Source organism: Canis lupus, chromosome 3, assembly GCF_003254725.2.
Source record: "Canis lupus dingo isolate Sandy chromosome 3, ASM325472v2, whole genome shotgun sequence".
Classification (NCBI taxonomy): domain Eukaryota; kingdom Metazoa; phylum Chordata; class Mammalia; order Carnivora; family Canidae; genus Canis; species Canis lupus.
The window spans coordinates 59,694,131-59,709,825 of NC_064245.1; the positions used below are offsets into that span (position 1 = coordinate 59,694,131).

Consider the following 15,695-nt stretch of genomic DNA (forward strand, 5'->3'; position numbering starts at 1 on the left):
AGGGCATTCTTTGTCCTTGAACCGACAACAGGAATTGGCCAAAGCCCACGTTCCGCGTTCTGAGGCTCTGACCCCTTAAAGCTTTGGAGGGCTAAACAGCAAGCAAGCTCATTAGCATGGCCTTGTGGGGCTGGGGAAGGGCAGCCCCCGGGGTGGGGAGGTCCACTACCCTCCCTGTGGTCTCTCAGCAGCCCTGCAACCAAACCATAACAGACCCCTGGGAGCTGCCACACTGTGGACACTGACCATCCACCAGGTACCAGACGAGGGGTCTGAATATATCATCTTTATCAAGTCAGAACCACAGACCCTGGTCATCTCCCCCTCATGTTACAGAGGGGGAATCTGAGGCTCAGGGAGGCTGGGCACGTGTCCTAGGTTGTGCTGTCTGTAAGCAGCAGCCCAGGGGGGTGGGCTGCCTCTGCCTGTGGCTGGGGCCATGCCATTCGCCTCTGTGCTGGGCAGTCTGGTCGCCTGCATTTCTCCAGCCACGTCTGTGTCTCCTTCACCGCTCTGGCCCAAGCTGACTCGCAAAGCCTCAGCCTTCCTCTTCCATTAGCTCAGTACCTGCCCAGCTGTGGGACAAATGGCAGGACCTCTGCAGTGGAGGGAGGGAACAGGAGACAGTCATCGCACCACAGGCCTAGTGCAGAGTCTCTGAGGGTGTATCAGGGCCCTTTGCGTTAGTGCTTAAGTGGCATCCAGCAGGCATGAAAGCTGACTCCCTGTGTCCCCAAAACACTGCACTCTTCAGAGATCTGCCTGCCCAGGGGTCATCTCAAATGTCTGCTGCTTCTAAGCAGTGGGTCAAGGCCCTTCCCCAAATGCCATCTTTGGGGACCCCAACACACAGGAGGGCACAGAGGTCAACACTTGTCCTTTTCTGCAGGGAACTGGGCTGTATCTGCGGTGCTGGGCATTCAGCCTTGCATGGTCCTCAAAACCCATGACCAAGGGGGCCTGGGAAGGGACCCCAACCCACTGGGCCCCTGCCTGGTCCAGGGCCTGGTGTGGGCTGCTGGGGCTCAGTTGTGGGGTGCTTAATGGGAGAGCCAAAGAGTGAGAGGGACTGGGGGCGCTGCTCACTGAGTGGAAGGGGCAGGTGCAGACTGAGTGAGTGAGTCTGTGCAGGAGTGAGTGGGTGAGCCGGTGAGTGAGTAAATGAATGGATGAGGGAGTGAATGAGTGAGTGAGGGAATTAATGAATGAATGAATGAGAGGGGGATGGAGTCAATGAATTAATGAATGAGTGAGGGAGAGAATTAACGAATGAGGGAGGGAGTAAAGGAGGGAGGGAGTCAGTGAATGAATGAATGAGGGAGGAAATGAGCGAGTGAGGGAGTGAGTGAATGAATTAATGAATTAAGGAGGAAATGAATGAGGGAGGGAGTGAAGGAGGGAGCGAGAGGGTGAGCGGGTGTCACTAAGTACTCTGCAGGTGGCCGGTGGTCCCACTAAAATCCCATTGGGCAGCTGAGGACCCGTCGGCAGGGCCCCTGGTAAAGGGACTGGGGCGGCCTTATGCAGAATGGAGCGGAAGATGTCAGGCCGCGGGCCTCACGTCGATCCTGGAGCACAAATGCTCTGTTCCCAAAGCCCGGGGCAAGCCTCACCTGGAGATAGACTCTACTTGGGGCCAGAGCGGCTGGTGCGGGAGCTGCGGTTTGCGGACTGCAGGGCCGCCCACCTGCTCGTGCAGGGCCTCTGCGGGGCACGTGGCACTCAGACCCACTTTTGGAGGACGGAGGCCCCTGGAGGATGAGGAACAGACAGGGGCCCCGGCGCCAGCCCCCCTCGCTTCCCTCCCCCACAGGCTAGCAGGTGGGGAGCAGAAAGGAGGCAGTTCCCAGGGGCCTTCCCGCGCTGGGGGAGGGACCGCCAGAGACCCTCTGCTTAGGGCACTCGCTCTCTGTACTAAGGGAAGCTCGGTGGCCCGGAGGGGACCCAGGGAAGGCAGCCTCTGGGCTGAGTGACCACGGGAACTGACTCCGTGTGCCGACTCTCACTTTGCTCTTCGGCAAAGGCCAGTGTCCAGGAGAGAGGTCATTTTGGTGGCTGGATTTTTAATACTCGTGTTGGCTCGAATGTCTGTTCTAACAGATGCAGTGAGCTCGCCAGACCCAGGCCACCAGCTCCGTTCTCGCTTAGGTGAGGGCTGAAGCAGGCAGAAGGTTTTCATGGGAGGTCAATGACCGTCCAGTAGCATACACAATGGTACAACCTGGCGAGCCCTGGACCACGTCACCTCTAAGGTTCCTCTCAGCTGGAGAGTGTGCACTTGACCTCCTGGGCACCAGGCCCTCACTGGGTGGGTGCGTGGCTGGCCCCATCCCTGCCTCCCCTGGAGGACGCTGCCCACCCCCAAAGCTGTGACCCTACGATGCACCTTCGTCTGCTCTTCTCTGGTCTCATGGAAGATCCCACGGGCAGCCACAGGCACTGTGGCCTTCTGGGCGCTGCCTGAGCCCCAGGATCACAAGAGCAAGGCAGGGGCCGGCGCTGTGGTGGGTGGCAGGGTGTCACGGCAGGGAGCAGCGAGGGTGAAAGAGAGGGAGCCTGGTGTGAATCCCTGCTCTGCACTTCCAGCTGCACACCCCTAGGCAGGGGTAAGGGGTCATTTTGCTCCTCTGAGCCTTGGTTTTCTAATATACAAGATTAGGGTGGCTCAGTGGTTGAGTGTCTACCTTTGGCTCAGGGCATGGTCCCAGGGTCCCGGGATCGAGTCCCACATCAGGCTTCCTGCATGGAACCTGCTTCTCCCTCTGGCTGTGTCTCTGCCTCTGTATATCTCTCATGAATAAATAAAATCTTAAAAAAAAAAAAAAAAAGATTAGGGTGATATTCCCAAATCTGGCCTAACCTTGTCCGGGTATTTTGATCATCCCCAAAACAATAGCAACAATAAAGATGCCAGGAATGTGAAGGTCTTCAGTAAAGCAGAGTCTTCTATAAAGAGTTTCATAGGGACGCCTGGGTGGCTCAGCGGTTGAGTATCTGCCTTTGGCCCAGGGCATGATCCCCGGGGTCCTGGGACTGAATCCCACATCGGGCTCCCTGCATGGAGCCTGCTTCTCCCTCTGCCTGTGTCTCTGTCTATCTCTCTGTCTCTCATGAATAAATAAATAAACCTTTTAAAAAAATAAAGAGTCTTATAAAAAGAAGTTCTGGATACCTCCCCAGGAGCAGGTGGGGAGGACTGAGCCCTCAGACCCACGGAGCTGGAGTGGCTACCCAGGGCTCAGGGCCTGATGCGGGCTCTGGGACAGGGGCCTGGGGACTCGGTTCCCAGCACCAACCCCCACGCACTCTCTTCCAGGTCTGTATCTGGGGTGGATGCTGACCCTGATTTGGTCCACATGGAAGCCCAGGATGTCAGAGGAGGTAAGCCGGGAGGGTTGCGTGCACCAGGTGTCCCCCTGTGTCTTTACCCCAGCTCAGGGCCTGGCCTGGTGCACCCTAGGGCAGTTTCTTGGCTGAGCAGGGCCGCTATGTGATGATGTGGCGTAACTTTAAATGTGCTTGTTTTCCAGCTGGGGATAAATTGAAGTCCAGGAGCTCTGCTCCATGGAAAAGTCCATTAAGAGGGTGATTTGTTCTGGCCCCTGAGCATTGAGTGTTTCCTGTGCACTATGCCCCCCACCTCTGGTGTTGCTGAGTGCTGAGGCCAGGTGGGGGCCTCTGACGGCTGCCCCTTCAATGGGCGGGGGCCTGGCCACCCTAGCACAGCTGGCTTCGTGCCAGAATGCACCCAGGGGCCTTCCATGCTCTAAGAAAGATCCTCTGTGCTCCTGAGGGAGGAGCACTGACCGGCCCTAGGACTATGGCATATTCGAGAACCATGGGTGTTCTAGAACATCAGAGCCCAGATGACTGTTATTCAACACATACTTGTTGAGTTCCCTGTGGATCAGGCCCAGTGCTAACCTGCTGGGGACACAGGTGAACAAGACATAGTCCCGCCCTTTGCCTGGTTGGGGACAGTACAGATGCCAACCCTGTAGTACAATCCATGGGACCCGCATGCAGCCAGGAACGGGAACAGCAGAACTGGTGCCGCCCTGGTGCTGTCACTGCTCTGACCACATTCCCCTACAGGGGCTGGGACCATTGAGCCTCCTCCTGCTGGGCTTCTCTTAGAGTGGAGACCTCTGTAGGTTCACATTTAACAAACGGTGGGAGTTGACAAGTGACAAGCAGTAGAGCTCCTTGGATAGGACGTACTATGTGGAAGGCAGTGTCAGAGCCCAGCCACGGAGAGTCCCAGCTGAGACCAGAAGCACTGGCATCGGCTCCCAGCCTGCCAAGTGCCAGCTGTGTGACCCTGGGAATGTCACCTCTCCTCCCTGCTCCTCGATGTCCTCATCTGTGAAATGGGTCAACGCACATGTGCTGCTCAGTGCGGGGAAGTCATGGGCAAGCGCTTGGTGGTGGAGGGTGGAAGCTGCTGATGGGCCTCTTAACCTTTTCTAAGCCCTCAGCTCTTTCCAGGATCTGCTGTCCTGTGGGGAGGTGGGGGGCAGGTGTTATGGTCACTTCTGTTTCACCAGAACAAAGTTCAGAGGGGTTCTGGGCTTGCTCGCACTCACAGGGTCATAGGCCAGTATAGACCCCAGCTCCTGCTATGCTCCACCCACAAATCCAAAAGCATCCCTGAGGCCTCGCTGAGGGTGATACAGGGACTGACACCTCCACAGAGCTCAAGGCAGCAACAACGGGGGAGGTTGTGTCGGGGTATGCCCATCTTCAGTGAGGAGGAAGGACAGGCTGGCATCCTGGACAAGGAGACCCATTTTCATGGAGCGATGATTCCCCATGACCTGCCCTCCCTGGGGGGAGGAGGAGCCCTCAGCCCAATAGCAGCAGAGCACATGAAGACCCTCCAGAACTGACATGCCCCCTGAGTGGTGTCCCCTCCACTGAAGACCACATGTGTTCCCCTGCTTCCCAACACCTGGCAGCCCCACCCCAGCCTGGGAGCCCCATTAGAATCCAGTCCAGCCAAGCTCTGGCACGACATCTGGACCCTCTGGTTCTCCCCCAGTTGTGACCCCCTCACCCCACCTACCGCAGCCTGCCTGAACTATGCAGGCACTCCCCAAGGTCACCTTGGCAGCTCTCTTCCCCTTTCTGGGACACTCACCCCCATTTCTCCATCTTGGGTTTCTTGTTTCCTTGGATCACCTTCCCTGCCAGCTGCCTTCCTGGTGCCTGGGCTGCCATCACAGCTCCGCACACCACCCTGTGCCTGGAGCTCTGTGGGGAGAGGATGGGGTCTGATTGATTCACCTCTGTGTCCCCAAGACAGCTGCCTATTGAGTCAGCACAGGACCAAATGCCAGCTGCCCTGAGCAGGTGCAGGGCCACTGTGAGTGACTGAGCGAGCGAGCGAGTGAGCAAGCAAGTGAATGACTGAGGGAGTGAGCAAGTAGATGAATGAGCGAGTGAGTGAACAAGTGAGTGAATGATTGAGTGAGTGAATAAGTGAATGAGTTAGTGAGTAAATGAATGAATTAGTGAATGAGTGAGTGAGTGAATGAGTGGGTGAGTGAATGAATGAATGAGTTAGTAGGTGATTGAGTTAGTGGGTAAATGAGTGAATGAATGAGTGAGTAAATGAATGAGTGAGTGTGTGAATGAGTGAGTGGGTGGTGGGTGGGTGGTGGGTGAGCCCGTGAACAGGCGCGAGCAGACTGTTGACTCTGCACGGGGCCTGGGCGAGTCTTTCCCGGTGCGCCGGCCGCTCAGCGGGGAGGAGGACGGGGTCCCGGGGCAGGTGGGCAGGGGCACCTCACCACCCTTGGAGGTGCGCGTCATAGGGCTTTGGGGCAGAGCACCCCAGGTGGGGGTTGACCTGCCGCCGTGTTAGGGCGTGGGTCTTCTCGCACGCTGGGCACTCCCCACACCCTCCAGCCACCCAGGCTGGTGGCAGGACATGCCCAGAAGTCCCCGGTGACTGGGAGTGCCCTTGTGGGCTGACGTAGGTGCCCATGGTTAAACCCTGCTGCTGCCCCACAAGCTGGGAGGCAGAGCTGCCTTACGACGTGTAGGCTCGCCACCCCCGCCCCCGCCGTGCACAACTTCCCTGGAAACTTTCCCCCAAACTGTGGTAAATAAAAACAGCCGCCGGCTGCAAGGTGTGCTTTCGATTGTGCCTGACTGAATATTTAGGCAAAGCCTTTGCCTAAAGTTGGGGGAAGAAAGGGCTCTTGGCTCCCACCCCGGCCCACCCCTGTTTAGGTAGGGGAGACTCCAGGGGCAGGAGGGGTCCCCTGCCATGAGGGACGCTGTGGGTGCCCACCGTGGCCCCGTGCTGTACGTTCTGTGGGCGCCGGCCCCTTGGCTGGTGTGGGATGTCCCACCCACGTCCCGACCTCACCTGCGTGACTTTGGCCCAGGGTCCGCGCACAGTCCCCGTCAAGAGCCACTGCTGAATACTTGCAGCGTGGTGGCCCTGGGGTCTCTGCCGCGGCGGACTCTGCGGGTCTAGTAGGAGAGCTGGGCCGTCCACGCCCCCGGGGGCAGGCACGGCTGTGTTCCCGCAAACTTTCTTGGCGAGACCCGCCCTAGACGCATTACCTGCCCTCCCCTCAGTCTTGGTTTCACCATCCAGGGGATGGGACCATAGTGGGACCGTCCTGAGGATTCAGCAGCGCACCTGGCTCATAGCCGCCACCGCTGGGCGGCAGGTGCAGGCCCCCGTTGGGACTCAGACCCGCAGACAAGCCCGCTGCAGCAGTGTCCAGCGGGGCCGGGAGCGGGCCAGCGTGTCGCGGCGTCCGAGGCTGAGTCTGGCTCTTCCTGCGGCCCGGGTCCGAGCGGGTGGCACTTTCCTGTCCCCTGCAGGGTTCCGCTATGTCACCTGCCAGATCCACAACTGCTCGGAGAAGACGCTGACAGCTCCGTTCCCGGGCCCCATCGACCACGGTTCTCTGACGGTGCAGGACGATTACATCTTCTTCAAGGTAAGGACGCTTCTGGGCCTCTTGGCAATGGGCAGTCGGCGACGCGGGGTACACACCGCGCTGGGGAAGGTGGAAGCACGGAGACAGGAGCCAATAAAACGGCTCTTTTACTTCCAGGGGCTACTTCATTCATACCCCCCCACCCACCCACCACAGTGGTAGTGGCTGCAGAGAACCCACAGAGGCCCCCCCAAAACCACCTGCTCCTCCTCCCTTCTGCCCCTTGGGGACCTCCCACAGCTCGGGGCCCCCAAGCCCAAACCCACTTTGCTCGCCTTGGCTTCACTGACTTTGGAACTGATAGGGGCTTTCTTTGGTCATTGCCCTTGGTGGCCAGGCACCAGCTGGGCACAGCCTGGCGGCCAGGACCCGGCTGCCTCTACACACAGGTACTCAGGTCACAGTTGGGACCACCCTTAAAAGACATGTGCTCTGACCATGTGCTCTGACCATTCAGAAACTCCAGTTAACAGCTGGTCATACCACTTTCTTGATTACTTCCACTGATGAGGAGCTCACTCCTTGCAAAACAGCCTATCCCGCTCCTGGATGGCTCAAATTTTTAGAGTCCATTCTGGCACCGAGACAGAGTGTTTCCTCTACTCCTATCTGGTGGCTCCTGTCCTGCCCTCTGGGACTCCGTGAGACAAGTCCAAAAATGCCTACGGAAGGCTCCCCACAACTCGCGGCCTCTTCTTTGCCTGGTCTCAGGGATGTTTCATTACCCCAGCTGCCCTGTCCACCCGCGAAATGTGCCAGGCCCTCCTGCAAAACTGGCAGGAGGCGGGGGCATCACAGCCCCCCATTAGAGCAGGCCAGGCAGGAGGATCTTGCCCCTGTTCTCCTCGGCCTCTGTGACATCCCTCGGCTTCCCATCTCCTCTGCGTGATCACACACTCCAGTCCCACGTCTCTTTCTCCACCTGCTGAACTCCCGTTCTCCTTCCAAGACTTAGTCACACACCACCTGCTTCAGGAAGCCTTCCCTGATTCCATTCTACGTCAGGCCCACTGGCTGCCTCCTCAGAGCTCAGCCAGCCCTGCGTCTTCCTGGGTCACAGCCGGGCCACGCCATGTCATCCTTTACTGTCGACACCAGACTCCGCAGTCAGCGGGTGGGCTCTGCGTCTGTACCCAGAGGAGGATGTGCACCCCTGGAGCTGGGGGGCAGCTGGGTCACAGGCCTGGTTGTTGGGGGAGCGGGAAGAGATGGGGGGAGCGTGCAAGGACACGGGGCTGGCTGATTGGGCATCTGGTCCATCCGATGTGGAAGGAGCCAGGCTCACCGGGGCCATGGGCGAGGTGGGGTAGGACACGGCCCTTGCTCATGGCCGCGAGGACGGGGCACCTGGTCATCCGGGGTTTGCTCTGTCTGTGCTCAGATGGGACTGTGGCGCTCTCAGCTCCGTCCTCACCATCACAGTGGGCTGCTCTGACCTTGGGACTAGGGATGCACCTGCTCCTGCGGCCAGGGGCCGTGGGTCTCCATCGGATCCTGTCCTGAGGGGCCATGGTCCCCGTGTTTCTCAACTGCCCAGAATAGCTGTTCCTAACCCCCAACTGGGAGATTCCCTGGGGGCTGCTCCCCTGCAGACTCTTACCTTGGTGGGGGGTTCCCTGCAGGGAGCCAGCCCACTGTAATCGCTGGGAAGTAGTCCTGCCTCCACCTGCCCTCCTTCCTGGTCTTCGGAGGATCCCCGCCCAGTGCACCGGCCTCTCCCGCCACTCCTCGCCACCAACACCGTGTGCGATGAGCCCAGAGTCCTTCCTGGGACCCCCACAGGGTGCCAAGTGGTTCACGGTGCCGGTCCCTTCCCTGGAGCTGCGCTGTGGGCCGGTGTGGGACCAGAAAGAAGGGTCTGGGCCTCAGGGGACAGAGGAGACCCAAGCAGGGCTCCGAGCCTAATGGCACCACCGACTGAGCCTCTATGTGCCGACCCGTGACATGGGCATGACAAGCCCTGGCCGCCTGGGGACCTGGATGGATGGCGCGACAGGCCTGCTGGTCTGGCGAGGACCTGCCCTCCCGGGAGGACGTGCAGCGGCTCAGCCGTCTCCACCTGCTCCTCCGGGTCGGAGGCTCAGCCGCAGCCCGGCCCAGGCGCCAGCGTGGCGGTTCCGAGGGGGTGGGGGCCGCGCGGGCAGACCCCACCCGCACCCGCACCCGCACCCCCACCCCCACCGCCCCCGCCCCGCCCCGCGAGGATGTTGCTGTGCTCTGGCCATCCGCTTCCAGTGCAAACGCCACATTCGCATCTCGGGGAAGGCGGCGCCCCTGCTGGCCCCCTGCCTCGGGCCTGAACCACGGGCCCCTCGTGCCGTGGCCTGTGGGGGACGCAGGGTGTCACGTTTGCAGGCTGGGCATCCGCCCAGGGCGCCCCAGAGCAGCCATGTCCGGGAGCTCAGCGGCTGGCAGACGGGGCTGTGAGGAGGGGCACCCGCTTCTCGCCGGCGTCCTCCCCGACCTGCGCAGCGGGTCTCTCTCTCTGGGCTGCGTGGCGCTTCCTTCTGAGGAAGCAGGATGCCACCTCCTCCAGGAAGTCGGCCTGACCTCTCCCACCCCGGGGCGCCCTCTCTGAGCCCCCAGGACCCCCGTGCGTCCCCCACCCCGACACTGCCAGCTCAGGGAGCCGCAGGGGCCAGACCAGCAGAGACCTCACAGCCCCTGCCCTTGGGGCGGAGTTGTCTGGAGAAAGCTGGTCAGCCTCATCATCACGATGCTTTGCGCACGGCGGGCCTGCTGTGGTGGGTGGATGTGGAGGGGCCACGTGCTGCCCTACCAGCTTCCGGGTGCGAATCCCCACAGCGGCCCCATCTCTTGGCTTCTGCTCCTCCCATTTCATGGGGCGGGGAGACTGAGGCTCAGAAGCCGGTGCCCAGGCCAGCTGGCTCATGGGGGTGGAGCTGGAGTCTGAGCCCAGGCGGGGATGCGTGATGGCCTATGCTGCATTGCCGTGCGCACACGCGTGTACACACCACAGGACTCATGCTCACGCACTCCTGCATAGAATTCACCTCCACGTGCTTGCACATAGCGAGTGCACACATGTGGGGTGCCGTGTCCACAGGCGCGCGGAACGCAGGCTCACACGTGGTGAGACATAGAGGTCGCCCATCACCCCCCACCCCACGCCACTGCCCTCTCCTGTCCCATTGGCCGCCCCCTCGCCCTCTCGCCCCACCCTCTTGCCCGCGCCCCTCCAAGAGAGAGCCTCTCTTTTCCTGGCTCTTCTGTGACCGCCCGCGGGAGACGACGTACTCATCTCCGGGGCCTCGGTATTCTCATCTTTAAAATGGAAGTGATGGCGGTTTGTGGAGCTGTTGTCAGGAGACCGGACGAGCTGAGCGGTGCTCCGGACGGTGCCGCCACGTGGGCAGTCTCAGCACGTGTTGCCTCCTGTTTCGTCCCACCTCATGGTTTGATGGTCATCTTTTGTGGCTCGAGCTTCCTCCCCTCAGTGGCTCAACCAAGGACTCTCCCTGGGGGAGAAACTTCCTCTGCCTTGTACTGGAACATGGATGTAGTAGGGGAACAGGTGGTGAGAGAGCACGGGGTAAGGTTAGTTCTACCAGAGAGACGCAGAAGGCTTCCCAGAGGAGGGGCGTCTGGTGTGGGGTTTTGAAGGGTGAGTAGGAGTCTGTCCATTTCAGGCAGAGCAGGTACAAGCAGAGTGAAAGGGCACTCTCAGCAGCCGAAACACAATGTATAGCGTTTCATTCATGACCATGCGGCTTGACTGGAAACTAGCTTCTTAAAAATGTGTTTCTTCCCCCTCCTGCTAGGCCACCTCAACAAACCAGACCAAATATTACATCTCTTATCGCCGCAGTGAATTTGTTCTGATGAAGCTGCCGAAGTACGCACTGCCAAAGGTAAGAGTGACTTCGCCATCCCACCTGGCTCTGTAGCCAGGTCCCGACCCACGCGGACCCATGGGTCGCAGGGCTCCTGACAGGCACTCAGTGGTCCCCAGGTCAGGATGGACAAGAGCAGGGATGGCTGTGCTTCCTGCAACCACCGTCCTCTCCCACGGTCTGCCCCATCCTCAGTGCGCCCAGCTCCATCCCATCAGAGGGCCTCGGCCATGCTCTTCCCTCCGCCTGGCCTGCCCCTTCCCCAAACCCGGGCACCTGTGACGTCTCAGAGAAATGGCCCTTACTCGGGTCTCTCCCAGCCGGTCCAGGCCTTGGTTTCCCTCTGCACCCCGTCCTCTGCTTTCCTGACACACAGGGTGCTAGCAAACCCCGAGTCCCTCTCCTGCTTTCATTTGGAGTTGGCAGGTGTGGGGCCGTTTCTGTTTCATTCACCCCTACGTTCCAACTGCCTAGTACGGCCACAGATGCATAGTAGGTGCTGCATTAATGCTACTTCCTTCCCTTTCCTGGGCAGGCAAAGAAGGGGGGCGTGGGGGCTGCGCAGACCCTGCCCCCAGCCCTGCCTCAGGACCAAGCCTCACAGTGCCCTCCCTGCCGATGTTGTTTCCGTGTCACAAGGGAGGTGATGGACATTCAGAGAGGCTCAGTAACCTGTCTGAGGTCACACAGCTAGTATGGGCCCAAAGCTGGTCTGAGGGCAGCCTCATGCCCCCTCTCCCTCCGGAGAACCTTGGATGTGGCCCCTTCACAGAGCCCAGGCACGGATGGGACCAGCCCCTCCTCCTACATACGTTTACTGAGCATCGAATATAAGCTAGGAAGCATGCTAGGGCCTGATGCTATGGCTGTGGACCAGATACCCCAGCTCCTGCCCGTGTGGGGCTTTCAGAGAGGGAATGAACAGAAAACCAAGTAGACAAATATATGAAATGATCTCAGGTTGTGCGTTACCCCATGAGGGAAGGAGAGGCAGAGACCGAGGGTGATGGGGTAGGGGAGTCGTCCCTGAGGGGGGCTGTCCCTGGGGGGACATTTTCTCTGAAGTCCTAAAGTCTTGAGGTTGTGGGAAAGCTGTGCAGGTGGAGGGATGGGCTTGTGCAAAGGCCCTGGGGTGGGAGGGAGCCTGGTTGTAAAGCAGTGGCTGGGAGTGGGGAGAGGAGATCGTTGCTCTGGGCCCTGCAAGCCCGGGTGCAGGGGGGTGCAGTGCCCTGTTGTAAAGTCCTCCACACCTGCACCTGTGCTAGGCTGTGCTGGCCACCGGGACACCTCTCCAGAGCCAGGCACAGGAGAGTACTTAAGGGTATTTTTTTAAAAGAAAACTTTAAAACTTCTTCTTAAAAAAAGAAGAGAAAGGGGATAAAATGGGAAGGAAAAGAAAGGAAATGAGCAAGTTGCAGAGATTCACTCCAGGCTTGGATAAGCCAGGAAATGAAAAGCTAATGGTTTCACATAGGGCAAGTGGCATTCACGTCCCTGAGGGTGAGGAGCCTTTCAGCCTCTGGGGCCTTTCCTTTCTACTCCCCGGGGGCTGCAGCTTCAGAAGCACCCGATGTCCCGGAGCAGGGGAGGGGGACAGCGGGCCAGGAGGAGTGAGGTGGACGCCCAGGCCTTCCTTGCTCCCCCGTGACATGGGGCCCAACTGTGGGCAGCTGCTGCCCCTTGCCTGGACCAGCAGCCAGGCCACTTCTGAAGGAGTTCTAAGGAGCTGATGGCCACAAGTCGTGACCTCTGAGGTCTTGAGCACTGGCTGCAGCTCCCTGGGCCTCAGCATCATTGTCTGCAGTGATGAGGTGGCAATGTGTGTTCCTCAAAGTCACCCATGGGGTCTGTGGGAGGCACCCCTGCAGGTGCCCCACTGCAGAGCCTTGACGGTAGCATCACCTGCCAGCTTCCTTCATCCCCATCTCTGTGGGGAAAGGGGGTCATCAAAAAGAATCTTAAGGCTTTGATAGAAGGCACAGCCTGCACATCATAAGTGGGTGGCAGGAAAGAGAAACATACAAGTCCCCGTGTCATCCAGTTTCAAGGGATTGTGACTTTGCATTGGCACTAAGTATGCTCACTTGGGGCCGAGCCAGTGACAGGCAGCCGGGGATGATAGACAGGCAGCTGGGTTGCTCTTGGGAACATTCCCTGTCCCCCCCACCCCCCCTGACCCCAGACCATTATCATCTTGCTGAGTGCTTTGTGCAGCAGAACAGCAGGTCTGCTTCCTCTTCACCAAATCCAGGGGAGAGGCCAGGCCGCAGGGTCTCCCACCAGCAGCCTGTAGAACCGGCTAATTGAGTTTCCTGGTCAGATTTTGTCGTTCTTTGGTGAGTTTGTGACTCTTGCCTATTTTCTCTCCTCAATCCACCTCTGTCTTTTATTTTTTTCTTTAAACGAAATTACATCGGGAAAACAATAGAAATTACACCAGAGAGGAGCCTCCCTCCCCCCTCCCGTTACCCCATCCCTCATCTGCAAGATCCTGTCGGGTTCTTGCCCTCCTTGGTCACATGCCCAGGTGACTTTTATGTCACTGAATCATTGTGGGCACTCAGTCTACAGCCTGATGTTGTATCGTGAGGATTTTTCCAGAATGATGCGCGAGATCCACTGAAAGGGACTGTAGAACTTTCTGTTGAGGAGACTTCACCTGGTTTAAGCCAGAGTCTATTGTTTGGGCACTTGGGTTGTTTCCATTTGTCAGGCTTGCCAACAGGGCAGCAGTGCTTACACACTGTGCCTGCAGGTATTTGTTTTATTTCCTCAAGGTAAAATCTTAAGAAGGACATCTAAACAAAGAATTTAAATATTTATGTAGCTTGCTTGCCCTCTAAGAGGGTCCCACCGCACCCCTGGCAAAGTTGGGACAGACCGGTGTTGATGTAATTTTGGAATATAGGTGAGGTTTGGTGAGGTGAGGTTCGGAGCCCATGACCAAAAAAGAATTCTTGAGACGTCTTTGGTGCAAAAAAGATTATTTTATTAAAGCACGGGGATGGCACCCATGGGCATAAAGAGCTGCCCTGGGGTCATGAGGGGTGATCCATGATAGACTTTCAAGTTGGGAGGGGGTCAGAGAGAGTGGAAGTGTCTAAGGAATTTGGAAGCGGGGGTTTCCAGGACCTGGAGGGGATTGGCTATTGTTGGGAGAAGGTCGTTTATTACCATCTAATAAAACCCTAGTCCTGAGACCCTTCAGATGCATGTCGGTGGGTCATACGCTTGGGGGATGATTCCCAACATGGATCTTGGGAGGTAGAGATAAAGGAAGCTTCTAAAGGAATTTTATATGTTCCAGTAGACTGACAGGATCCTGCAGTTGGGCTAGGATTCCTTTTGCCCTCAGTATCAACATCGAGGCAGCTGAGCTCCTGGAGGAATGTCACTCGGCCTGTTTCCAGGACTTGTCAGTGGGTTGTAGGTAGTAAGGAAATTTAATAATTTCTCTTCTACCTTTGTTTCCCACATCACTGCTCACTTCAAGTATCTGTCACTGGGCTGCAGGTTATAAGGACATTTCATTGTATCTACATTTCCTTCTGGAAGCTAGGTTATCGATAAAAATGGCTTTTTCTTATAAATTGCTAGGGCATTTGTAAACTGAAGGGGACTCATGTCTTGCAGGATTGTGATCTCTATAAGTTAACTCTGTGTTTTTTTCTTTCCTTAGCCTTAGGGCAGCCAAGAGTGCCTGAGGAATGTCACACACATCCCACTTGGGGGTGGGGGGGTCATTAGCAGAGTGTCACCCTTTGCTTTGTCCTCAACTAGCCTTCTGTTCCCATCAGTGTCAACAGAGCCCTGACAGATTTTGTGTTGCATCAGTTCTTTTGGCATTCCTTCTACTTCAAAAGGCATGATTGGTACCATTCTTCTGTTTTAATTCACCTGTCTGTAGAAACTAGAAAAGGTAAACAGGTTTTTATTATCTTTGCCAGCATGCTTTGTTTGAGTTATTTACTTGTAATGATTTTTTTTAAATACCACCTTTTTTAACAAGAAAAAATCAGCAAAGGCTATAAACAGATTAAAGGGAAAAAAATCCAGATAACATTCATAAGCTTAAAATAAATGCAAATTTACTTTAAAGTGAAATAGTCCTTTATTTGTAATACCTTTTATAAAATAAAATATAACCCACAAAGCATAAAAATGAAGGAGAAGAGGTACCTGGGTGGCTCAGTCGGTTGAGCATCTCACTCTTGGCATCGACTCAGGTCATGGTCTCACATGTCATGGGATTGGGCCCTGCATTGAGGTCCCCACTCAGCCGGGAGTCAGCTTGGGGGATTCTCTCTCCCTCAGCCTCCCCCCCCCCCCGTGTCCATGTGCTCTCTCTCTCTCAAATCAATCAATCGATCTTAAAAAAAAAAAAAAAGAATGAAAGAGGAAGAGGCGGCAGGGGAGGTGGTGGGGCAGGAAGCATCAGCTCCCCATCTTCTCACTTAGACAACAGTGGCTCCTACAGAATCTGTCCAGTGCAACTGTTTTAGAACTCGGGTGTCTATTCAGAGGCTTGCAGCATCCAGGGGAACATTTGGACAGTAAATCAAGGTTAATTTCCACAATTTCAGCTCTTCCCATGATAGCAGCAGCCCACTCCCCACCCCAGCCTTGCGGCAGGCCACTATGCTCATGTGCCTGGAGAAGCATGCACATGGATATTCTCCGAATACTGGGGGTCTGCACTGGGGGTTGATTGCTGCTTCTGATCATGGAGGTATAGGCATCCTGGTGCGCAGCCGTTGCTGCAACCAGTACCAGCCGAAGCAGCTTCCAAGGGATTTAAAGGTCAGAGCCTGTTTCCACCCCCTGACTTCCATTTATATTCCCTCTTCTCCCCTTTTGGGAGCTGGACATTTAGAGACTA

The 15,695-nt window shown here is 57.2% G+C and overlaps 1 protein-coding gene and 1 long non-coding RNA gene across 5 annotated transcripts in view; one reads left to right on the forward strand and one right to left on the reverse strand.

Moving 5' to 3' along the window:
* Positions 1–15,695, forward strand: part of SORCS2 (sortilin related VPS10 domain containing receptor 2) — a 459,215-nt gene that overhangs the window by 389,451 nt on the left and 54,069 nt on the right. Inside the window, exons 6-8 of the mRNA XM_025437086.3 lie at positions 3,317–3,381; positions 6,844–6,962; positions 10,745–10,834. Coding sequence (XP_025292871.3) covers positions 3,317–3,381; positions 6,844–6,962; positions 10,745–10,834 — 274 coding nt within the window. The remainder of the gene's footprint in view (positions 1–3,316; positions 3,382–6,843; positions 6,963–10,744; positions 10,835–15,695) is intronic.
* LOC112653171 (uncharacterized) lies at positions 290–11,412 on the reverse strand. 4 transcript variants are annotated; one of them, XR_007409623.1, is made up of 8 exons: positions 11,122–11,412; positions 10,221–10,469; positions 8,563–8,788; positions 6,656–7,022; positions 5,141–5,253; positions 4,335–4,499; positions 1,614–2,808; positions 290–598 (listed from the first exon to the last, which is right to left on the reverse strand). It is a non-coding gene; the product is annotated as an uncharacterized LOC112653171 (long non-coding RNA). The 4 variants fall into 4 exon arrangements; XR_007409622.1 differs by having other exon boundaries at positions 1,432–2,808; XR_007409621.1 differs by having other exon boundaries at positions 290–2,499; positions 2,685–2,808; positions 11,122–11,408.